This window comes from Bombus pascuorum, chromosome 3, assembly GCF_905332965.1.
Source record: "Bombus pascuorum chromosome 3, iyBomPasc1.1, whole genome shotgun sequence".
NCBI lineage: Eukaryota > Metazoa > Arthropoda > Insecta > Hymenoptera > Apidae > Bombus > Bombus pascuorum.
The window spans coordinates 7,010,146-7,035,413 of record NC_083490.1 but is presented as its reverse complement, the minus strand read 5'-3'; the positions used below and the strand labels follow the sequence as shown (position 1 = coordinate 7,035,413).

The following is a 25,268-nucleotide window of genomic DNA, read 5'->3' as shown; positions in this document are numbered from 1 at the left end:
GCCAATTTTTTTAAATTTGTTTATAACTAAAAAATCAGGGAGAATATTTGGATAAAACTAATCTCAATTAATTCCTTATATCATAAACTTTCATTTGATCCTTCAAAAGTTAAAAAATTTTGTTTCGGAACTGGAAAATTTAGATTTTTTAATTTTATCACTTGTTGATTGAACGCAAATATTACATATGTGCACTTTAGACACAAATATTTCAAGATTAAATGATTGAAACAGTATAGTTATTCAGGTCGTTGAAATTGTTTTCCATGTCCTCCAAAATATCGAATAATAATTATATGGTTCTATTTAAAAAAAACGGTGATGACCTTGAAATCTCGTAAAAAGAATGACTATGAACAAAAATTATTTCCACTGATACATGCAACGTAGTGTAACTTTGTCTTGAGAAATTTTTTCATTTTTCTTACAACAATAAACAAGGGAGATATTTAAGTGATCCCATTTAGCTGATCCACTCTTATATTAATTTTGAATCTAATATGCTAAAAATTTATTTCAATTTTTAGTGAACATAAAATTTTGTAAAAATAAACAATAAAACATTTTATTTATGACATAAAAATTTGTTTATTTATGACGCAATAACAATAAATTTTTTAGTATTAAATTTTTATCAGAATGTGAAGCACCAATACATGTTTCAAAAAGTTGGGAAATATTAGATAAATTATCAATATTGCTATATAATGAAAGTATAAGACTATAACGCCATATTAAAGGTTCAATATCAATAGAAAAATTTAGTAATAATAAAAATAGATTTTTAACTTTACTCCAATTTTTTTTAGTCGTATGTGATTTTATTTCAGAGAGTATCCTGTATTTTGAGGAACTTACTGCATGTTGCCTCTTACTTTTCTTGTAATAGTGCATAATTTTACACTGAGCGTGAATATTTAATGATTTTTCTATTTTACGGCCATTTGTCTTCTTCTTCTGCGCATCTTTCTTATTTAGCCAAAGTAATTCAATAGCTTGATTCTAAAAATATATATTTGACATTAATAATCTGAATTTTTAATATTGAAGATTATCATTACATACCACTTTTACTTTTTTGACCTTCTCCATTTTTTATTTTATTTCCTATAATCCTATAACATATGTTTAATCTTAAATACAATCTAATCTTCTTTCAATTGACAATAATATTTAACTAATCTGATAATATTATATGAAAAAGATCAACAGCATAATTTCATATCATGCATAGCATTCATTTCAAGTACGTAATCTTGCATATAAAAATTATTTTAATTTTTATATTTAATAACTTTTAAAAAAAACTTGTCAGGTATAAGATATATTGTACTGTAATATAAAATTCAAGTATTTTAATTTGTTAAACATTTTTAGTTTAATATATATTTGATATTGTACACATATTAATTAATAGTCTAAATCAATGTACAACCTGATTATATAAATTTCTATCAAATAAGGTTATAAATTGATATTTACATATTTTATGGAATGTATATACATATGTATGTATACCACATGGCATACACAGGTAATACTGGTACTTATTCTCGAGTTTATGTTTCCTTTGTCTTTTGTATAGTAAATTTGATGAAATTAAAATTGAAATATCTTTTCACAAAAATTTTCAGTCATAAATACCTTAGTATTTTTGTATAAACAATAGAAAAGCGTATATACTGGTATGTAAAAAAATATAAGATTCCATTAAAAAAAATTACGCAAATTTAGAGCTCGAAAAGCATAGCGCATGACAATGAAAACGTGTCTCATGTAATAATATGTGTACCTTTCATCTTGTATGAGCGATTCATTTCTTAGGCATATCTTCGTGTCATTAAAAATAACGGAAATATTTCTTTGTAATAAAATCACTGAGACACCTTACAATATGCATACAATTTAATTAATTCTATGAATTTTACGAATATGTGTACTTTAGTAAGGAATTCACAAACACAGGTATATATAAATATATATGAAATTTCTAAAATAAAATTTGTTATTAGATATCTATTTACAAAAACATAATTGCACATGTTTCATTTGCATTAGATAAATACGTAACAGTTTAAGAATTATATGAAAATTACATTTTTTTAATTACATAATGAGTTGAATTAATTCAAATATTTTCATACGCTTTAGGAAGGTGACAAGTGCCAGACAATATTCGAAATGTCAATCAAGGTCTTAAAACATGTTTTAAAATGTTTGGTTATCAGATTTCATATAATATTTGACTGTATGATAGATTTCATTTTTGGGTTATATTATGATCGTAATATACAAAAAGTACCACCTATTAAGAATGATTTATTACTGACAAGTGCATCAGAATTAGCTGAAAGAATCAGGTACTTTATTAGTTTATTTCTTTATATTGAATTGCTTAATATCATTTATTTAGATTATGTTGGAGGTCATTTAAACCCCAATTATAATAATTGAGTCATTTAAAGTAAAAGCTATTTAAGGTAAAGTTAAAGAAAAATTATTGAAAATGATTCTGAACTATTTAACAGGCTTTGTCACTCTATTCCATAATAAATTTTTGTAAATGTTCTTTGTGTATATAGAGTCATTTGTCATGTGTAGTCCATATTATATGTGCATTATACGTACATCTATAGTCTATGTATTAATAATTTAATGTAACATTTAAGAAAATATGTTGTGAATATTATAAAATGTAATAGTGAAGCGTTTGAGTATTTACTTTAAATTTACCAAAGGCTGAAATATTTTGTAACTTTTATTTATATGATGACATAAAGAAGCATGACTACATTCTATAAGTACATCAATGCACTTATAAAAAAATCGTGTGATGAGATAACAAAATCTGTTAAAAGATTGGTCAGTTACTGGAATCATTCTATATAATAATAACAAATAACTTAAATATTGCTATTGTGATAAATTGATAATAGATAAATATTAAAGAAAATACTTTTAAGGATGGATATAAAATTGAAGTGTACAAATATTTTTATAGAACAAAGAAGATATCATCTGTAGAGGTTGTAACAGCATTTATAAATCGGGCAAAAGAAGTAAATGGGATAATAAATGCAGTAGTTGAAGATAGATATTCTGATGCCCTAGAAGAAGCCAAAGAAGTAGATAAATTTTTACAAACATTAGAAAATATTGATTCAATAAAAGAACAGAAACCATTTTTGGGTGTTCCTTTCACAACAAAAGAAAGCAATGAAGCAAAAGGTAGTTTTATTTAATATTCCTATATATTTTACGTCATAGTGATATGTATTGAGTTGGTCAAAAAGTTCTTTTGTTTTTTTTAATGAAGTATTATGTCATGTTAGAAATGTCAGTAATATACAAATTGTTAGAATTGGAAATATCTAACTAAAAAAATGTATGTTTGTGCACAGTACATAGTATATATGCTATGTTCCATTAGTTTTTCTTCAAGTAACCAAAACCAGTAGCCCACACATACCCCACAACATGATTAAATTATATTGATTCACATTCATGCTGATAAAATAATGAATTTTTGAGGTTATTAACTTTTTCTGTATTTATTTATTTAATTTATTCTGTATTTATTTACGTTTATTATGGTTATTTAGGTATGCTTCATACGATGGGTTTAACAAGTAGATGTACTTTCCGTTCCGAAGAAGACTCAACAGCAATAGGCTTTATGAAAAATGCTGGTGGAATTTTGATTGCAAAAACGAATATTCCTGAATTAAATCTCTGGACTGAATCAAGAAATAATATATATGGACAAACATGTAACCCATATAATACTACTAGAAATGTTGGTGGAAGTAGTGGTGGAGAAGGTGCAATTACTGCTGCCTGTGGAACTGCATTTTCTATTGCCAGTGATATTGGTGGTTCTACGCGAATGCCTGCTTTCTTTAATGGACTGTTTGGATTTCAACCAACTGCAGGTTTTCAAACTTGCAAATATCAATATTATATACCATAACTTCTAATGTAAAAAAACAATAGTACCTGATTTCACCCACCTATTTGGTTTAGTCTATCCTTCCCTTATTTATAATTTCGTATTTTTTTAATAACATAAACAGCTTTAGTGAAACTGCAGAAATGCGTTCTTTCCTCTGATTTTAATGATTTTTGGATGTATTGTAAAACTCAACATTTTGACCTTAAACATTATTCATAAAAATCTCCCAGTACTATTACGATGAATTCCACCTATAATTATGTGTCTATGACAGCATATGCATCAGTATAGATTGCCAGTTGCTAAGCTTCTGTATATAACCATTTTTAGGTTTAACACCACTGAAAGGCATTGGACTTCGAAAAGAGGATTATCCTAATTCAATGTCAGGAGTGGGACCAATATGTAAAAAGGCAGAAGATTTAGTACCTATTTTGAAAGTTTTAGTTGGAGAAAAAATCTCATTACTTAAGCTTGATGCAGAAGTAGATGTAAAATGTCTTAATATTTTTTACCAAGAAAATTCAGGTGATATAAGAACAAGTAGAGTAAATTCTGAAATGAGAGCTGCTCTTTTAAAAGTTGTACAACATTTTAAAGAAATTACTGGATCTGCAACAAAAGTAAGTTCTTAAAAATTGTACATGATTTCTTCATAGATTTGATTATTTCATATTATATATTCGTTTAATATATCATAATTATAATTTTATTTACTTTTTATATTATGGAAATGTTGCATTATTTTTATATTTATTTTGTTGCGTACATGTAATATTTAGTATTTAATTGTGAAGTTCTATAATAATATTACACTACATATAATAAACGATTATTGTTTATGTGAATAGTTATAGTAATACAGAAAGGGAAGAAAGATAACTTAGTGACTAAACTTTGAACTGAGCATGATGATTTCCAAAATATTTCAATTGACGGATATTTTGAAGTGAAGGCAGTAACATGTAGTAGAGTAATAGTTTGGAGGATACCAGTGAATCGAAAATTTAAGTGAATGAAGGCAGTTGAGTTTGTTATTTATTTTCACATATGCATTGAAAATTCTTCAGCTATTATTATTTGATCCCTGGATATTGTAAAGTAGCTAAAGTTGCTCAACTTCTTTGGTTTTTATAGAGTTGCAATGTAACTATGCAGAGTTATTCTTTCTTAGAACTCTAAGTTAACCAGAATAGTCGGCGATTCTTTCGTATCTGGTTACTAGATAATTGCTCCAAATGTAGAGAATGTGTGAAGGATTTTTTTGCATGAATTCTAAACAATTCCATGTGATTATTTAAATGATTAACTTCCATGAGAATGTTGTTAGAAGATTCTGATTTCAAGAAGAAATATAATAAATCTTAAATACATTTTAAGATTGGAATGTTTGATTTTGAAGTATTTTCTAACGCATTTTAAAAAATATGCATGCTGATTGGTTCTTTTCAAACACAGTTAACTTCCAATTATGCTTTTAGGGCATCGCGAACATTCTTCTATGCATCCTCAGAATGCCTTTACTTACAGAGTTTGGGCGATATCTAAATGAGGCTTTTAGTAAAATCGCATAATTTTCCTCTAGATTTGAGTCTTGGTATACACAGTTTTTAATTGGCCTTACGGAAACACCTAGTTTATGACACCTTCAGCTGTTGAATTTTGAACATTTTGTCAACAATTTTAAACATATTGTCACAAACGGACAAATAATATTGACGGCAATGCATAGATTCTTGTCTCAAAATGCTTTTTTCCTTACAAAATGTAATGAGAATCTTCGCGTATTTTTGTTCTTTCGAACAAAACAACTTTCATTGCTATATTTGTACGCTTTCACTCATTCTACATTATTTTATTTATATTTAAAAACTAAAAATAAATTAGATTACAAGAATTAGATAGTTATAGTTATAGATATTTTTATTTCTAAGAAGTTTTAATTGTAATTTATTTGAATTACAGATAAAAATACCTGGCTCTGAATATAGTTATCGATTATGGCGATTTTGGATGACACAAGAAAATTTTGATTTCAAAATAAATATAACAAATGGAAAGGTACTATAACTTATATACATTACGTATATTTACAATTATAATTATGTACTTGTTTTCCGGATTGATATAACACCTTTCATTTCATATAACAAGTAATGGTTGTTAGATAAGGTTTATCTAATCAATGCTCTATCTTACTCGCTTAAGCACTCTTACGCGACTATATTCGTAAATATTTTGTTCAAGGTGACAATAGTTCCCCTTGTTCCGATTTATAATTAGTGTATTGTTATTGTTTGAAATGAATAGTGATCAATATCCAATACTAGTATATATTGCTTTATTCTGATCTTAAATGGCAGTTCTACTTTTTTGATAGTTAATATTATGTTTATCATTTAATCGATATATTAATCCAATAAAGAAAATCTTGTGGACAATGATAAAGAATGTAGTAATCTATATAAATGTAATTTTTTGTAGTACCGTGCGAGTGCTCTTACAGAAATTTCCAAATTTTTAACTGGAAGATCAGACTTAACGTTAGCTGCTATTATAAAACTAATTGATGAAGACATATTTCCTCGAGAAGATGCTGAATGGGCAATGAATGTAACAACAAATATGAAACAATATTTGATGGTAAATTCTTGTTTAATATAATTTTATTATTATTTAATCATATCTTATATAATGTAATTATATAATATAAAGTTGTAAATATTTTTTACTCTAATCTTTGCATGCAGCAAGTTTGGCAAATACACTTGACAGTACACCATACTACCTACCTTCTGTGGTATTGTGCTGCAATTATACTTTTATTTTTAGGATAAATTGGAGCATAATGGGATACTAATTTATCCATCTTCACCTTTTCAAACTGGTTATCATTATACAGCTTTTTTCAGACCATTTAATTTTGGTTATTGGTGTCTTTTTAATGTTTTAAAATTTCCGGTGTGCCAAGTGCCTCTTGGTGTAGACAAAAATGGACTACCTATAGGAGTGCAGGTAGGAAAATTATTACTAAGTAATTGGATATTAATCATTTAATAATACATGATTTAGAAATATCAAAATTATGTTTAGAGCTTCATTGTTTTCTACAAATTTAAACAATTCATTAAAATGTCATAAAGTATAAAACTAGAGCTTGAAAGAGTTTCCTTCAAATTTTATCAAAATTCTCGAGGATCAACTTTAGGATCCTTGCCTTAAAAAGATAAAACCCTGAATTAGCTGATAACTTTTTATTTCTTAATGAAGATACACCCTATATGTAGATATAGATATGTATAATAGTGTTTACATGTATATATTTATATTTCAACAAAGCTTATTTTGCGAAAGATTGTAAATTTTTAAATATATATTTTAAGTTTTTTAATGAAGTAATAGATCTAGTAAATTAGTTACTAATTTATCTAACAAGTTATAATTTCTATATTGAAGGTCGTAGCAGCTCCCTATAATGATCATTTATGTTTGGCTGTAGCACGAGAATTGGAGAAAGTGTTTGGTGGTTGGGTTTCACCAGCCTAATTTATTACAAACTGATATTAATTCAACTCAACAATGATTTACAAAAGTAATTGTTATTTAGTAATAGCAGTGTGGTATTATTTACTATACAATATTCTTTTTACATTTGTTAACATATTATGGATAAGGTAATAATAAACAATGAATTTAAGGTGCAATATAATTGTATTGTTATTATTACTCTTAAATCAAATACTAATGCGTATTATAATTAAATATTGCAAGATTGTCTTCATTTATATAGTAATGTATCCTTGATACTTTATTTAACAATAAAGTTAGAGATTTGATATGTCACATACAATAATTTACACTTATATAGTATTTATTATTATAGTATTATCTTAATGAATTTAGAATTAAAATGACCAGATATACATTTAAATACCTTTTTCGATACTGTATTTGCTTATTCTTTACGTTTAATACATTTCACTTTATCGTATTTACATACTGTCTATCACCTGACTTAATTACTTGCAATTGATCATTAACAGCAGTTAGCCTACTGTAGCATGTCGAACTAAATTTAATAGTCGTATTTGAGTTAAATATCCATGTATGTATATATTGATTTGAGTAATGATACTTCTATGAATACATTTTGGATCTTAAAAAGTCAACATCTTAAATCAGATGTATTTATAAGAAAATTTATCTTTGTATATTAATAGAATCATCTTTGATTTTTCGTGCACTTTATTGAGCAGAGCAGTTCCATAACCTATGTGAAATAAATCTTACATACAATATACTTACATGCAATGTACTATACTAAGTATACTGAACTATGTATAACTTGGTATAACCAGAATATATAGTTGTGTAGAAGTAACACTTGAATATTTACATATTTCTTATGTTCAAAAATTTCATGTTTGGTTTCATTAATTCCATTTTAATAAGAATTAAGGAATATTGGTTATAATAAATATTGAAATTGTAACTACATTACTTGTAAAGTGTCATATATATTTATCATTATAAATTTATAACATGTAAAGAAGTTACAAGAGAAAAGCGAATATTAGAATATTGAAAATGTGCGAGTTATAAAATTTTGGAAATGTCAAGAAACGTTAACGTACATAAAGGAAATATAAAAGTGGTTTTATTGTTTTTTTATTAAATTAATATTACGATAAAAACAAGAAGGTTATGTTACCGCACAGTTTTACAAGAATAAAACAGCAATTAAAAACACGTGTGAAAATTGAAGTTTATAAAGTGCATAAATATGATAAGATTTGGAACGATGTTCGATAACCGTGAAATTGGAAAACGAATACGACGTTTACTTGATGGGAATTACTCATATCGTAAGATACTTATATTACTTACTGTATGTGGTGGAATACTTCTATATTTTGGTCCATCTTTTGTGCAGTGGCTTTTTTCTTCTACTAGAGAATCAATAGAAGGTAATAAAAGTTTCCTATTCTAAGTCTGTAATATTAATATTATGTGTAAAATAAATTATACAATTGAAATAGATTATAATTTTTCCTCCATCAAAGCAACAGGAATTTAATGGAAAAAGATTGTAAACTATTAAAATGAACTTACAAAATATAAATGCATTTCTATTTTTAATTGAAATTTATATATCAATTATAGAATTTTCTTTGTTTATATTCACTATATCTATTGATCACTATCTTAATAAATTTTGATATTCATATTATTAGGTTCTCAATTATATTTATATTAGATATTATATATATTGTATTCTATTCTATTCTCTCCTATAAACAATACTTCAATAGCACTTTAATAGCATGACAATGTAAATTAATATTGAAGTATATGAAAAAATGTATTTGTAATATTTGCAATATTGAAATATTTTATAAGAAATCAGTGTATTTATTTTCTATATTGATATTCATAAATATTGGCCAATCAGAATCATTTTTAAAGTGATGAGAATGAAAGCATAGAACAAGGAAAAGTCCACTTGTATTTTAATTATGAATTTGATGAATGCTTAGATGTTTATAACATAGTGTTGTCAAACTATTGAGGAATGTACTAAGATAAAGGGTAATATTTTGGTTCTGTTAAATTTGGGCAAGGAATAGCCTATAATTTCCATGATTGTCTAATATTTATGAACTGCTATATTTATTTTCTATAGTAACATACGTCTGTTTTTATAGCAATTGAAGATCAATGTATGAATGAGCGACTAGCTGTCTTTCATTCAGATATTGAAGAATATAATGCAAATATTCTCCATAATCCACCAAAGGAAGGAGAACATCATTATTTGCCATATATCGGCAATGGGGTTTTTGGAATTCCTATTCTACCAGAGGCTTTAATATATATAAAACGAGGAAGAGCACTATCATTGCCAATACAGTGGCAACCCTTAATTTCTCATCCTTTACTTAAAACCAATTTTTATCGAGATGCTACGATTACTCACTTTACAAATGGGATTGTTTATCGTTACCAGTGTTTTAGAGAAGGATATTACATAGAGTTTCAATACTATGCTCACAGAATATTTGATGCAATATTGGTACAAGATATAAAAATAACTAATCCTCTTTCACTTTCCCAAAATGTACCATTGAAGCCACAGATGTCTACACAGTGGGATAATTACCGCATAGAAGTGATCAAGTACTTATTTAACTTTATTCATAATATATTGCCAGTATAGTGGAATAATGATACAACTGCGAAAAAGTGATTTTTCATAAAACAAAGAAAATCAATTTATTGAATAAAATTTATAGTTGAATAATCATGAAAATGTTTTATAATATTGGGATTGAAGCAACTGTTAATATTCTCAATTTACTTGTAGATTTGAATTAATCACAAATGATATTGTTGAAATTTACATAATCAATCATTAACAATATCTAATATTTTAATGATCACTACTGATTATTAATATGATTGTTCTTTAATTACCAAGAATGTTTGGAAAATAATGAAATTTTTGTGATTAAAAGATTAGATATTTGTGAAATTAATGACATATTTAACTCAAAATTTGCAAATTTGCAATTGTGTTGAAGTAATAATATTTCCTTTAATAAATTAAATTGAATGCATTTTAATGTAAAAGATATTAATTAAGATTTACACTAATGTAAATAATAATAATTGATCCTAAATTTAATGTTAGTTTAATTAGTATGTTGCATTGGTAAAAGAGGCATATATTTTTGTAAATAACTATAATATAAAAATTGGTACTATACATGTATATCTTTACATGCAATTATTTGTGTTCAGAATTCAGGTAGATGATTTTGTGGATGAATATAATCTAATTTCTGGATTTATTCCATTATCTAACTCAAATAAAATTGTGACAGTATCAATAGTTTATAAAACACCTCCAAGAATATTACAAATTAAAGCAAGAAGTTCTATAAAATTAAAATTCTTAACAAGTATACAGTATAGTGAACCTACACTCATGGAAGAACACCACATTCAATATGAATCAACCAAAGAAAAAGCTATAGAGGTATATATAATTTATAAAACATTAAAAATTTATGACATGCTTTAATTTCATATATTTTGTTACAGGCAATTAAGAAAGCAATTAGTATTCAACACCAAAGTTTAAAAGAAGATCATATTAATCTTTGGCAAAGTTATTGGTATACAGGTCTTAGAATAAGCGACTCTAAAGCTGATGGTGCAATAAATGGTCATAAAATAAATTCCACTCTATACTATGTATTGTCTCAAATTTCGAAAGGTATTGCCGATATAGAAAAAAATATAGCCATGAATGAAGGTTGTTACCGCGGACATCACACCTTGTAAGTAATACAGATATTTATAAATATTTTTGTTTAGAATTTTTATTTTATTTTCCTATTTTAGAGATGCTCCACGGTTATGGAAAGACACATCCTCTATTGACGCTATGAATAATGTCGTTGAAGCATGGTTAATAACATTAGAAAAACAAGGATGTCACCATTTAATGATTGGTGATCCTGCAGCAGTGCAACAAGCTATCGTTTTAAGTCTTGGCAGTTTACGTTTTAGTAATCAACATCTTGAATTTAATATTGATCCACAATATCTTAATCGAGATTATTTATTTAGGTATGGTATTAAAATATTTTTCATAAAAAGTAAATATAATTTTCAGACATAACACGTTTGTTATACAAATTAATATTAAAAAATGACAAGTATAATGTAAATGATTATAACTAACAGCTTAAATACTTCTACTCTTTGCAGAATGGAAAATTTTTTTGAAAAAATTATGAAGACGATTATTAACTTACCTTTTTATGTTTTATGTATGTTTTAGGAGAATAAGTTATGGTAATGTAACACATTTAAATATATCAGTAACGGTTGGAGAAGATAATCGTGCAGTTTTAAAAGTAGCTTTAGACAAGAGTGATAGTGTCTATTTTGGATGTGATGCTGGATGTTTGAATCCACCTGTTTCATTGAGTCAATTGTATGCAAGTATTCCAGTGAAATTGACAAAACCATTAACGGCTATACTGTATGTAACATCTGATTATCAACATATGCAAGATTTGCGAAATGCTTTACATGTACATGCAATAGACGATGGTTGGTATATATATATATATATATATATATATATATATATAATACTTTATTATAACATTTATAAGTTTTGTTCGATTAAAGTCGTTTAGGAGTATGCTATTTATATCGCCGATATTGTTGATGCTGAATCTTGTTTTAACATAGCACATCAATCGAAATCAATATGAAAAATGATATCTATATCTTATATTATCTACAAGCTATATAATTCTACATAGTAAATGTTAAAAAATTGTTATCTTGTATAAGACGTAGACATAATCTTTTAATCAACCAAAACTCATAAACTCCGCAACAATTAAATATATATGTTGCACATAACTTTTTTGTAGCTCCAGCACATGATCATCTTGTAATGGCTTTACATAAACATGGACATCAATTAGGAGGCTTACCAACGCTTTTTTGGATCAGTATATGTTTTCTTATAATTGTGTTTCATTTATTTCTTTGTAAAATTATTATTAATGAATATCATGGTCATCAAGATAAACAAAAAGTGAGGTATAGTAAGCTATGATATATACTATATGATATATTGTATATATTGCATATATATGTTCATATATGTGCATAATACATATGTGCATATATACAATACATATATGTATGTGAGTATTAATATAAAGCTAAACTATCTTCATATATTATATGTATAAATTTAACTATAATGTAAAAATTTATGGAGAATTCTACATACAAAGGGGGCCAGAAAAATCTACACATGTCTCAATAAAAGAAAAAGATGTATAAAAGGTGTGAGCTAAATCTATACAGATGTCAAAAAATGAATATAGATCAACTTTGACTTCTATGATTACAATAGATGCTCAAAGTCATTATGATAACTGATTTAATACTTGTGATTACGGCGAAATACTGTTTGAGTAATGTAGATCAAAGTGCTCAGTGGAATTTCTCCCCAAAACACAGTCACTGATAAAATCTATTAAAGTGTATATACATTTTTTTTGACCCTCTCTGTATATATATATATATATGTATATATATATATATATATAGTAACTATTTTTAATGTTATATAATTATATATATTATATTATAAACATAAGTTTCTATTTTACTTAGAAAATTCTGTTATCATTCTTGTTATCCTTATCATTATTATTATACTAAATTAACAATACATGTGCAGTTCATAGCACAACTGAAGAAAAAATAATTTTTTATGAGAAGATAAATAAGTGATTTGTTACAGATCTATTATTTATGATTTCTTTTTTACAGAGAATTTATTTTGAAATAACATCAACCAGTTATAAATACAAGTACCTGGTTACTGTGTCACTCTATCTTTGATTGTTTCTATCCACATTCATTTACCTAACATTAACAGTTATGTTGTTTAGGTAATATAATAGATTTTTATACATTAATTGATTTTATTATTACAAACTTTAAAAATGCTCATCTGGTTCTTATACACAGCTCTGATTTACGAATTAAGAAAATATAAACAAAATCAAAGACATTCTCTTTATTTTTAATTTTTTAAATTGTATAATTTGATATTTTATTTGTCTTTCCTGTAAACCTATGTGTTGACAATTCTTTCTACAGGGATCTTCAGATACGTTGTAAATGTCTATATCTAGCATGAAGTACTATCGGCCATCATGGGCGAGAGGTTGAAATACACTCAACCAGTGTGCTTCAGTAATGCACAATATTCAACTGTCTGTATGCGGATTTGACAGTAGAATCATCATTAGGACTGAGATAGGGTCACTTTTCAAAGCCCTACTGTCTATTGTACACGTTGCAGGAGCAGAGAAACGGATAGGATCCTGTTCACATGCTAATGTCTCCAAGGAAGCCTAAGTCTGCTCCCATAATTCCCCGGAGAGACATTTATCCTATACAAAGGCGAACTTTCGATAATGCCAAGGAGGCATTCAATTTGTAGATAACCAACCCACAATTATCGGATTTGTTCGAATGACAATTCGGGTTCGGGCGGTCATCAATGCAGTGAATCGTGCTAGATCATAAAGATAGGTATAATTTATAAAGTTTATTTAAAAAATTGCGGAATGAATTAAGGTATAATATAAGATTGTTGCGTTTTTGGTATTAATTTTCAAGTAAATAGTGTGCAAAAACTTATGTATTTACAATTTTTTCCCTCAATGTTCTTATTCTACTTATTTGCACCTAAAAATTAAAAGTAACTATTAAAATGAAAATTATGTTTATAATTTTTTATAAAATTATAATCGTAATTATAATTAATATAAAAATTATCTAAAAAATGATTTTCAAGAACTTGAAATATTTGTTGAGTAAAAGGTGCTTCCCTTAATACATATACATGTAAACGTTAAAATAAATACTCCAGATTCTTCCTTTTCCTGCTTTAGAAATACGCTTCTACTTTTGACTTTTTGACAGTCTAACATAAATTGTATTACTTCCTCGGTACTATCTCTCAATTCGATAGCCTTTTTAAAAAGCAAGGCGTCTGATAAATGATCTCCAAAGGTCTTTTTCTATTTGAACCACGTCAGTAAGTGTTGATCTAGTTCCTCATATAAAGGTTTTCTTATCCTCTGCCTTCTTTTCTGTATCCTACTTTTGTCTGCAAATTCTAGAATTTTCGCAGCCGTTCCTCTTTATCCTACGAATCGTTGATTTATCTACATTATATTTTATAGCAACAACTATAGCACTTTTATGTCTTCTAAGACTTTTAATCGTTGCTCCATAGATAGTATAATTTGTTAACGCTAAATATATTTAATGAATATAGAATATTTATTTATAAATACAAAATTTAAGAATTCTAATAATTTACACAATTCTTAAAGACCAAAATTTAGAAAGTTTTACAAAGCTCTTGTTTAATTCAGGTTTAGTTCGAAGTCTGAAATTTCTGTTGTGAAACATGCAGGTAAGGTTGGATAAATGCTCTAAACGATCTATATAACACTGTAAATACCCGGTAAATATTCCAACTATTGAGTGGAGCGTTCCCTTTGACACGTCCCGGTGACCACGCAGCTCATCGACTGACTAGTGTAACTAATCCGAATTCAAATATCGAGGAGATATTACTAACTCAATAATAAAACTTCTTATTTTTCCTATTTTTTTTTACTAACGTATTTGTGAGGTTTGACTGATTAAAATATGATCAGACACGACATGGTTTAAATCACATTAACTTATCTAATAGACGAAAAAGAATAAATTATTATCATTTATTAAATAAGCAAATATGTTCTAAATTATGTCGTATTTTGTCTTAGTTTAATCAGGAAAATCTCACAATTACATTGATAAATTCAATAGAAATGAAAAATAAAAATTTCGTCATTGCATTAGTATTGTCTCGTTGATATGTTTCTTTTGATCAATCCGACTCTCTTTTTTTTCCACGCGTGCCATTCTTTCTATGTCAACAACATCTCGACCCATATCGTATACTACACGGTCATTCACTTTAGTGGAAATTCGTGCGCGCGGTAACAGATAGGAGTGACAACAGTGTATCGTATACTCACCCCTTCCTCCATGATATTTAACCCTTTCGCTACTACGGGCGACTACAGTCGCTCTCTGTAAAATGCCACTGACTTACTACGGGCAACTATAGTTATTCTGCGTAGGATGCCGCATATTGTACATACGACGAATATTGTACATCCTGAAGCCTTTTATTGACAATAAAATGGTGTAAGAAGGGGGCAGTGTATATGTTGTCCTCTTTTCAAAATGAAGAATTTGTTGACACGAAACGTCATTATCGCATGCAAAAAAAGATTTAAAAACTGAAATATGTTGTCGATTATAATCGATTGATGGGAACTATGAAGCGAATCGTGATACCAGTGCCAGATTTGCGATATTGGCCTATGTGTTACACCATGTTTCGAAAAATACCACACGCAATACCATTATTAAAAGCTATTAGTATCATACAATTATATTATATTATATCATATCATTATATTCTGTAATGTTATTTGTTTCCAAATTATAATTAAAAGTGAGTATGTTAAGAAGTTATAAATACCCTGTTTTGAGGAAAGTTTTTTTCTTCGAAAAACAACGTCAGAGCAACTCGGTTTGTAGTGAGGCGTAAACGTGGCCGCTGACGATTGTTTTGACGATCGTTTTTGGAAATGCCGCGCCGAAGAATCTGCCCGTAGCGAAAGGATTAATGTTCTCTGGTGGCAACCAAATCGCTTTATGGTTTCGTCTATCATCAACATGAACAAATGTATAACTCTACATTTTACCAGCAGTTGCTCTACACTTTGCCATTCTTATCTGATCCTGCGCGGGCAGTTCTTACATATTCACTATTTATGTACGACGCGTATTTGAATCGGTACTTAATACATACTTTTACATTATATATGAATTGTTGGCATGATATCGATTTAAATGTGCACATGAATTAAATATTCCGGAATTATGCAAATGTATCTTACAATAATTTGTGTTAAATACGTATGTAAAATTTCACAATATGAAAACAAGTATTATATGAAAATTTTTTGTTAATGAAAACTGTAGAATCAATACGTCCATTGGATAACTGTCTGACTTAGATCTCAATATTCGGAAATTTATCATACTTTTATTGTTGTATATACATATTATTGTTGTTTTATAAACTATTCTTTGCTTTCTGACTATTAAAAATAAAAAAATTTTTAAACTTTCTTTTAAATTGCATATGTATGCAGCTAGAAACGTTTTAGGAAAAAGTAGTTTTAAAATTGGATAGGGCAATAATCCAAATCAGATATACATATAATCATTAAATAAATTTTCAAGGAATTCTTTTTGTTTTCTATTTATGCCATAAGCAAGGAAATGCGAAGTCTTGGATGCTTGGAGTCTGACTTTTGTCACGCTCGGTTTTAGCAAGAAAACTTGGATGGTACTTAAGGATGCGGTAAATTAGGTTCTCTCCCATATTGTGACGCGAGCCAGAGGGCTTCAACGATTTTGCGCTTAGGATACTTGAGCATTCTTTGTATGATCGGCTTTCTTTTTTTTGAAATATTTTACTGGCATGACTGTCTGTCACCACAGGTATTCGCCTGTAAAACGAAAGAGAATATTCTTTGTATAATCGTCAGCATAACTGAACGTCGAAGAGTGCATATCTTATGCGTATCTTAGCTTTCTGAATATACAAATCTTAGTATTTTATACAAACTTCGAATTATGTCCTTTTGCGATTTGCTTACACAAAATATTTAAACATTATATTTTTAAGTAAAAAAGCATGTTGCGTATAAAAAGTAGAGTTGATCTCGATATCTCTTCTACATCTCCACGTATGAAAAAGCTATTAACAACAAATCATGACTTTCTTAAAACCAAGCAAGTTTGGTTTGATGCATATCCTTCTATCATCAAAACCAAGCGAGTCACATAGATGGCCTGTTTCAAATGCTTGACTACGTACGTAAATTGATTTTATCTTTCAAAATAATTATTCTGTATAATTATCTAAATCTCAATAAATAGACGTCAAACTTTTGTAAATTAAATTCAGTTATATTAAAAATTTATATAATATAATTTATATTTATATCTATTTATAATATAAATAAATTTATATAATATAATTTATAAAGTTATATTATATTATATTATAAATCTGATCTATAATTAAAACAGACAAAAAATACCAATAATTTAGGTCAAGTTTAAACGTGTGTTTAATCTTGAGTCTTTAGGCTGAGATATTCGATTACAGATGAACAGTTCTGTGTACGTGTCCATTAGAAGATTCTGATCTAATTTATTTGCTGTTAAAAGTTATTCTCTTTTATTATGTGAATTAACAACAATATATGTCAATACCACAAAAAATGAAAGGCAGTTTAAAATTGGAGAATTTTTTTCTTTTAAAATTGATACTGCTAAAAAATAATTGGAGAAATTAATTATGCAGCATAGAGATTAAGTAAGCCAGATTAGGTTAAATTATATTAGATTGTGTTTCAATTAGATTTACTTCAATAATTTTGAGTTATATATAAAATTGTGTGTTTATGCTATGACTAGGTTATATTAGGTTATGTTTGTATTAAATATTGATTATACTATTTAAGATTAAAAATGATGCAGAATATCTATTAAAAAAATGAATTAAGTCTTCATTTCTTCTAAAATGCTGAAAGATAAACTGTGACAAATAAATATAAATGGTGAGGGAAGAATGGTAAAAGGATTTCATTTAAGAAAAATAAACTGTGTTTTGTTTTAACAGCTATTGCTATACATACAAAATACTTAATAATAATTTTTTTAAAATATTTCCTAACAGACCTGTTCTGTTATATGGATACATTAAATGGTTATCAACTTTTCATGACCTAAATGTTTCAGATTTTTATCTGTGGAGCTGCAGCTTGAATGAAATAACATCCTCAATAAATCAGATATCCTGACAGAATTAAAAAACCTGGCACATGAAATTATTGTACTGTAAAATATTTATCAGGCAGAGAAATATGTTAAAAAGCTTTACCTCTCTACGTAAAATACACAAAACTATTTGTCAGATTTAATTTTTTTAATATTAATGTACAAAATCTCTAACACCCAATCCCTTTCTTCTTTTCTATAACTAAGCATGTCCTCTAATCAAAACTTGTACTACTTGGACTGCTACGCGAATTTTATATACATCGTCTTGAGACAATGATGGATTTAGATATACTACACTATATATTTAATTTTTGCAAAATATTACACTTTATTTACGTACTTTTTTTCTGACAACGTTATTTAAGTTATTCACATTATTGACAATTTTTTAATTTATGAAATTTATTTTATTTTAACCATTCTACAAAATTTAGTAAAACTCGTGAGTTACCGATGGTCACCGTGACAGACAATGTGTTAAAACAATATCGAGAGACTGCAGTGATGTCGCAACGTACATGCGTGTATGTCGAATTTTGGTGAGTTGTAAAGGGCACCACCCTGTATGTGGAACAGTGCGGAAATTTGTAGATATAGTTAGGTTGAAGATGCGCATGAGTAGGTAGGGCTAGACAAGAGCTCGACGACGCAAAGGTAGTTTCTATAAATTGAGGAAGGAAGGAAAAAAGGGGTAGGGAATACCAATGGATCAGGTGAATTGTGGTGGTTGAAAGTGGTAGCTCAGCAGTAGACGGTAGACAGCCGGTAATCGAGTAATATTGCAGTCGATTGCAGGAAATCTGAAAGTTATCTCGTTATGGAGTTACGCGAAGTGAATCGCACTTTTGATACTGTGGAAGAAACTACGGAACTTTTATCGCCATCCCATCGCGATAACATCGAAATTGAAAGTTATTTCATCGAATACGCTATTCAAAAAGAAATGATAAATCGCAATCGATGTCCCGCTAGCCGTCGTTTACTTAGTCAAACAGCTCATTTGGCAGATTTTACTTTTACTAATGGCAATAATCAAAAGGTGGTGTATTTTATTTCTTTTTCTTCGTTTGTTGTTCTCTACGTAAAGTATATAACGATTTGATCAATATACCAAATACGAAAAATGCGGCGAATGAATGCATTCAATGCAACTGATGACAGACGACACGTTATTGAATGATACATTATTGGAGCCTTCCTTGAATCTGTAAAAAAAGGATAGGTATAGTTTGCTAAATTTTCTTCCCAAATTATTTCACATTCGTTCATGTTGCATTTATTCGACGGACTGTCAACTTAAAGAAAAGAAAACAAGATAACTTATTAAAATCTAAAATCTCTGATATTGTACATACTCATTAGATAGAATATTCTATATAATATGTAATGTAAGAAAATTTGATATTTTCGCGAAACCATATTTATCGTGTGGTCCATATATTTTATCTTGTATTTGGCTAATAATTTCAACTTGTGCGTGAAGATTCGACATAATTGGTATTTAATTTGAAGCACGAAAGGAAGTGGAAGGCGATTCGTAAAAGAGGGTTAAGAAGGAAAAAAAAGAAGACTGTATAATATTTATTCTAAATGAAAATGAAACGAACGAAACCCGGAAGCAAATGACAGAACTTTCTGAGACTGATAATGCTTGGTTCTTTCATGTTTTAGGATACGTCGTCCGTCGGTATCAGTATGATTCATACTTCGAACGCGAATTGGCCTCCTTCTAGAAAGAGGGAAGAGGCAAGAGCGTTGGAAAATCTCCGAAAAAGAGTGGAGCAATCGAAATTATATAAAGCAAATCGAATTTCAGATACCTGCGGATCGACTTCTACATCTTCGGTTTTGAATAATGATCAAATTCATCAGCTTGACAATCGACCGAAGCTGTTAAAAAAGGTGAGAGAACGAAATCTTTCAACGATCTAGGTCAAATGCTTAGGATACTAACCCAGAACGAGACGAACAAGCCTATGTGGTTAGTTTATCAAAATGGCACATTTTTACTGCCCCTGCTCTTTTTTTGTCGATACAACACAGATCCTGAGTAACAGGCCGATGAGTATCGCACATGATAGTAACGATTTGGAGACTGACTGGCGAGATAGCGAATTTATAACGGAATGTTTATGCTGGCACAATGTTTATCGACAAAGACACAATGCTCCACCCTTAACCATGTCGCCGCAGGTAGGGATAATGTTCTTTTAATATATAAAAAAAAATTTTTTTTTGCTAATAAAGAGAAATGAAAAATAGAGACAAGTAAAAATAGAAGAAAAGAAACACACACTTGTACATGTATACATAGAACCTACCTAGTGTACATACATACAAATGTTTATATTGGATGAATTGATGCTATTAGAGTCTGTCATCAATTTGAAATTCAATATTCTTTTGCAGTTGTGTGAGTATGCACAAACATGGGCCAATCATTTAGCACACACCAACACATTTTACTATAGAAACGATCGAGAAGTTGGACAAAATCTTTATTGTCGACCTGGTGGTGCTGTCCCTACCGATGTAACTGGGCAAGATGTTGCATCGTATTGGTATTCAGCGGTGAAACAATATGACTTTTTAAAAGAACCGGATATTCTTCATGCTAATGTAAACGCAGGTATCTTCTTAAGGCAATATAATATAACAATATAAATTATAGATACCATCTTCTCAGACAATTAATTGATTGTTATAAATATCATGTATTACAGGTCATTTTACGCAAGTAATTTGGGCAAGCAGTCGTTATTTCGGGGTTGGAAAAGCACGTAGTAGAAGCGGAAAAATCATCGTAGTAGCCAATTATCAACCTGTTGGTAATATATCCGGACAATTTCAAACTAACGTATTACCCCCTTTACCCGAAAATGTAAATATCAGTTTATCATCTCAGCGACAACCATCCATAAAAGTCTTTCGTGACCATTACATTGCGTCTGATTCGCCACCACTAGCATCATCCTCTGTACCGCTTTCGGATACAGCATCAACGGACAGTGATCATTCTTCCGTTAGTTCTACGCAATAATATAGACGACCGAATTGCCTTTTCTGCGTTTGCACGCGCGGATGGGATGGGCATTAATCAGATTTGATTTCTCTCATCTTTTTCTTGTTATTTCGTCTAACTTGACTAAAATTTAAGAAAGAGAAATACATAATACATAATACATAATACATATATACATATACATATATATATATATATATATATATATATATATATTTATCCATGGAAAATGTTTGTAAATGTAAATTAGTCAATAATTATATTTGATTATTTATTTCTATTATATTTATTTATTTGTTTGTTTGTCCATTCCCGCAAGCAAGAAAAGAAGGTAGAAATAATAAGAAAAAACAGAATAAATTTTCATTTTAAAACTAGCGTGCAAATCTCGTAGAACAGGCATGTGCGGGTACTTTTACATAATTATGCGATTCGCATAAAATTTGATGATCTGAAAGAACTTGATATTTCATAAATAGGAATGGTGAAGAGCAAAAAATCGATATGCTGTGTATTATACTCTTATATATATATACATATATGAGCAGTATACAGAATTTGACATTTTTTGTACATTGTACGTACCACACCAATTTCTTGTCAAGTAAAACATACTGATTATCATGAATATGTTATAAGTATTATCTATTTGTAATATATTAAAGGAAAAATAATATATTATTCGCTTGCAGCGATTCGTTTTTGGCTTATACAAATTACAATAAGTAAACAGACAAGATATTGAAAACTGTAGATTACGGGTTGGATAGAGTACAAATTAAATACAAGATCCTAAATCCGTGTATTATTATCTACATGCTCATACATACTGCTCATTAAATGTGTACGTTCAATTCGAGAATATTTTCTCTTCGTGACAATAGTATATGAATATTGTATATAACATATTAAAAAGTGAAAATGTTTTAAAAATTTGCAAACTCGTAATACTTGATGAGAGCAGGGTAAAAAAAACTTGTTTGCAACAATTTAATGTGTAAACAATAGTTTCGTTTTTCCACTTACATACGACATATCTAAAGATAGCAAAAGAATTATTCAATTCTCGTATAATTTCCCATGATTTTTTTTCACTAAGTGTTTAAATGGGCACCAAAATGAAAATGTACAACTTCATTTTAAATGATTAATTTGTGGACTGTTTTTGTTTTGGGACAAGTTTGTATATTCTTCGATTATTTCCCTTTTTTAACATGATAACATACGCTTATTTATATAAATGATAACTTTATTCTGTAAATCAGATCTGTTCAACGGCGGAACCTTTGAGGCTGTGTAGTTCTTCATCGCTTGTAGTGAAATCGAGGATCTTTGAGAAAAATATTGTTATTAACGATAGATGCCTTATACGTACCAGTGTTCCTCTACACTGAAACACGATCTAGAATTCCATAGCTCATCGACACACGCGATGAAGAGGTCTGATATATGTAAATTCTTCACAATTATATTGTATGCGCGTTGACGAAATTTTTATTTTAAGAATCTGTCGTCCGCACTTAAAACATCAACGTTTACCATAAATTCAATGAGTTTCTTAGAGTTAGTTTGGAACTGAAAATTATTGATATATAAGGCTTTTTCTTATAAATATTAGATGATATCTTTTTGTAAAATTAACCCTTCGTTGGAAAACTGAGTCGTTGTTCCTCCCCAAATTTTTATTTTTATTGACAAATTTTTCAAATGTTTAGTTTGACGAACACAATTTGTATAGCGTAATAGAAACATTGATAAGTAATTGTGAAATTTTAAAAAGTTTTGATTGGTTAGAAAATTTAACTTGAATATGAACGACCTAGTTAAACGGCCTTACAAATTATAAAAAGAGATGTTTATCTACGAAGGGTTAATATATATTCAATATCTAACAATCAGTATACCTAATAGAAGGAGAAACATGCTTAATTGCTTGATCCTTATGTATACATATATATACATATCTTTCGGGTCTCGAAAGTATACTGAATACCTGTTTCATGATTTGCGAACAAAACAGATACATCACGGATCTATACGTGAATATATATATATGCATATATATATATATATATGCTACGATACACGGAAATTTTATTTGCTCATTGAATTTATCTCTATGCAAACAAAAATTAACAGTAATCGTTAAAACTCTTCCTTTAATTTTCTAGATGTTACGATTTATTTGATATTTTTATTTTTGCTTGGGCGAAAGTAGTTATTATCACATAAAATCATAATGCTCAAGAAAATTAAATATACCAACAAGATTATATTTCGTTCTTAGATACATAGCAAATAATATCGTAAATTTGTCAAAAAATGATGCTTTTTTTTTAAATTGGATTTGCTTCATAGTTTCAATCGTATCAATAGTATAGGTGCATTGATCATTATGTTAAAATTTAATGTAATATGATTATAATTGAAAAAGTCGCGATGAAAAAAGCAATATTATGAATCGAAAGTAGCTTCTAATTGCCTATGATCGAGCAACTCAATGAGTATATTGACAACGAGTACCAAGTTGATAAAAATATAAAGAAAATGTCATTAGGACGGTCTTATTATTAACTTCTTTCAATCGACGTACTTCCAACAATACTGCCAGTAGTCAAATTTTGGTAAGCGAGTATTCAGCTGTTGATTAAAGATTGTATGAAATCGTTTTAATTCTGTTGAATTTCCATATATGATTACAACGACTTAGAGTTATAAAATCTAAGGAGCAAAAGTTAATGAACTACGTTTGTATTTATCAATGTAAATCCGAATTTTAGAAATCTGGTATTTTAGTAACAAATAACATCGATACACGGTAAACGTTGTCAAAGAAAACTTTTGTTGAGTACCACGAAGCTTTGGTTAGGGGTAGCACGAAAAAACCTTCTACGAACTTATACATCTGCAATGATAGTAACATCATACAGCTTTAATATTCTGCTATTTTTCGTATTTATAAAGTTTTAATACGACAACATCCTTGTACATTGCCTGTAAAGCGCGAACAATATTTTGTTATGCGTTCGTGATTTGTTGTTTATTCTTCTAGTTCATAAATATAATAATTACTGTTAAACATAGCGTATGAATAAATGATCGCCTAATTGAAGAAAAGAGATCTAAATTGATCGTTTACTTAAGCTTAAAAAAGGTGCGATAATAATATATTGATTTATGCGTGTGTGTTTGTACACCATTTGTATGCAATTCTTTTAATCTTTTGACTGCATTTTGATAATTATAAATATATTGTTGGTGGAAAAGATATAGTGAAATCAGAGAGTTAGCTAGACTTTAAAATGGATTTTGAAATAGAGGGTTAAAATAGAGGACTTCAAATTTAAGATTTTTCCATTTTAGTCTAATAAACATACAGCTTTAGGTGCATCTAGGTCAATCAGTATCCTTGCTTTAATTTATCACTGCAATATTTCTTTTCCATCGACAGTATTGTTATTAATATATTTAGTAATAATAAATTTACTTGAACTTATTTTACTTCCATTTGGTGTAATATGTATGAAATTTTGTAAATAGGAAAAACAAACCTCGTTTAGCATTATCCATGAACTAAACAAGTAATTAAAGTAATACATGCTACTTATGTATTATACATACATGATTTGCAAAAATTTAAGCTAATTGTAAGTTAAAATCTGCTTCTTCCCATTAGTATAGATAACTTATTGTATGTATTCATTATTATTACGCTGAAAAAATATAATTTTTACAAAAACGTGTTATCTATCG

The 25,268-nt window shown here is 28.3% G+C and overlaps 4 protein-coding genes and 1 long non-coding RNA gene across 8 annotated transcripts; 3 read left to right on the top strand and 2 right to left on the bottom strand.

Annotated features, from left to right (window-relative positions):
- Positions 1–563: 563 nt before the first annotated feature.
- LOC132905620 (uncharacterized) lies at positions 564–1,928 on the bottom strand. The gene is made up of 3 exons (XM_060957103.1): positions 1,793–1,928; positions 1,066–1,115; positions 564–1,002 (listed from the first exon to the last, which is right to left on the bottom strand). Exons 2-3 carry the CDS (start codon positions 1,090–1,092, stop codon positions 589–591), a joined length of 441 nt encoding a protein of 146 aa, XP_060813086.1. The 5' UTR covers positions 1,093–1,115; positions 1,793–1,928; the 3' UTR covers positions 564–588.
- Positions 1,423–7,661, top strand: LOC132905619 (fatty-acid amide hydrolase 2-like). Of its 2 annotated transcripts, XM_060957101.1 has the most exons (10): positions 1,423–1,584; positions 1,650–1,685; positions 2,152–2,360; positions 3,002–3,228; positions 3,603–3,932; positions 4,283–4,575; positions 5,918–6,013; positions 6,437–6,595; positions 6,785–6,967; positions 7,409–7,661. In XM_060957101.1, exons 1-10 carry the CDS (start codon positions 1,495–1,497, stop codon positions 7,496–7,498), a joined length of 1,713 nt encoding a protein of 570 aa, XP_060813084.1. In that variant the 5' UTR covers positions 1,423–1,494; the 3' UTR covers positions 7,499–7,661. The 2 variants fall into 2 exon arrangements, with proteins under 2 accessions (XP_060813084.1, XP_060813085.1); XM_060957102.1 differs by lacking the exons at positions 1,423–1,584; positions 1,650–1,685 and adding an exon at positions 1,824–1,965.
- Positions 7,662–8,263: 602 nt separating this feature from the next.
- On the top strand, positions 8,264–14,203 carry LOC132905618 (uncharacterized protein KIAA2013 homolog). 2 transcript variants are annotated; one of them, XM_060957100.1, is made up of 8 exons: positions 8,264–8,817; positions 8,886–8,919; positions 9,658–10,129; positions 10,754–10,991; positions 11,057–11,295; positions 11,360–11,587; positions 11,802–12,076; positions 12,409–14,203. In XM_060957100.1, the coding sequence occupies exons 1-8, from the start codon at positions 8,800–8,802 to the stop codon at positions 12,594–12,596; spliced, it is 1,692 nt and encodes a 563-aa protein (XP_060813083.1). In that variant the 5' UTR covers positions 8,264–8,799; the 3' UTR covers positions 12,597–14,203. The 2 variants fall into 2 exon arrangements, with proteins under 2 accessions (XP_060813083.1, XP_060813082.1); XM_060957099.1 differs by having other exon boundaries at positions 8,264–8,919.
- A 4,090-nt stretch (positions 14,204–18,293) lies between these two features.
- On the bottom strand, positions 18,294–19,184 carry LOC132905541 (uncharacterized). The gene is made up of 2 exons (XR_009657822.1): positions 18,594–19,184; positions 18,294–18,509 (listed from the first exon to the last, which is right to left on the bottom strand). It is a non-coding gene; the product is annotated as an uncharacterized LOC132905541 (long non-coding RNA).
- Positions 19,178–24,653, top strand: LOC132905540 (uncharacterized). 2 transcript variants are annotated; one of them, XM_060956927.1, is made up of 6 exons: positions 19,178–19,532; positions 20,165–20,395; positions 20,537–20,686; positions 20,903–21,122; positions 21,217–21,321; positions 21,399–21,547. In XM_060956927.1, exons 1-6 carry the CDS (start codon positions 19,311–19,313, stop codon positions 21,425–21,427), a joined length of 957 nt encoding a protein of 318 aa, XP_060812910.1. In that variant the 5' UTR covers positions 19,178–19,310; the 3' UTR covers positions 21,428–21,547. The 2 variants fall into 2 exon arrangements, with proteins under 2 accessions (XP_060812910.1, XP_060812909.1); XM_060956926.1 differs by having other exon boundaries at positions 21,217–24,653.
- The last annotated feature ends 615 nt before the right edge of the window (positions 24,654–25,268 follow it).

Bases quoted from the DNA above. Each gene is read 5' to 3' on its own strand.
- LOC132905620 (XM_060957103.1), bottom strand. From the start codon at position 1,092: ATGGAGAAGGTCAAAAAAGTAAAAGTG. The intron at 1,003-1,065 runs GTATGTAATGAT...ATATATTTTTAG, and splicing joins AGGTCAAAAAAGTAAAAGTG to AATCAAGCTATTGAATTACT.
- LOC132905619 (XM_060957101.1), top strand. From the start codon at position 1,495: ATGTATATACATATGTATGTATACCACATGGCATACACAGGTAATACT. The intron at 3,933-4,282 runs GTTTTCAAACTT...AACCATTTTTAG, and splicing joins TGGATTTCAACCAACTGCAG to GTTTAACACCACTGAAAGGC. The intron at 6,014-6,436 runs GTACTATAACTT...AATTTTTTGTAG, and splicing joins TAAATATAACAAATGGAAAG to TACCGTGCGAGTGCTCTTAC.
- LOC132905618 (XM_060957099.1), top strand. From the start codon at position 8,736: ATGATAAGATTTGGAACGATGTTCGATAACCGTGAAATTGGAAAACGA. The intron at 8,920-9,657 runs GTAATAAAAGTT...CTGTTTTTATAG, and splicing joins TACTAGAGAATCAATAGAAG to CAATTGAAGATCAATGTATG. The intron at 10,130-10,753 runs GTACTTATTTAA...ATTTGTGTTCAG, and splicing joins TACCGCATAGAAGTGATCAA to AATTCAGGTAGATGATTTTG.
- LOC132905540 (XM_060956926.1), top strand. From the start codon at position 19,311: ATGGAGTTACGCGAAGTGAATCGCACTTTTGATACTGTGGAAGAAACT. The intron at 20,396-20,536 runs GTGAGAGAACGA...GATACAACACAG, and splicing joins GACCGAAGCTGTTAAAAAAG to ATCCTGAGTAACAGGCCGAT. The intron at 20,687-20,902 runs GTAGGGATAATG...ATTCTTTTGCAG, and splicing joins CCTTAACCATGTCGCCGCAG to TTGTGTGAGTATGCACAAAC.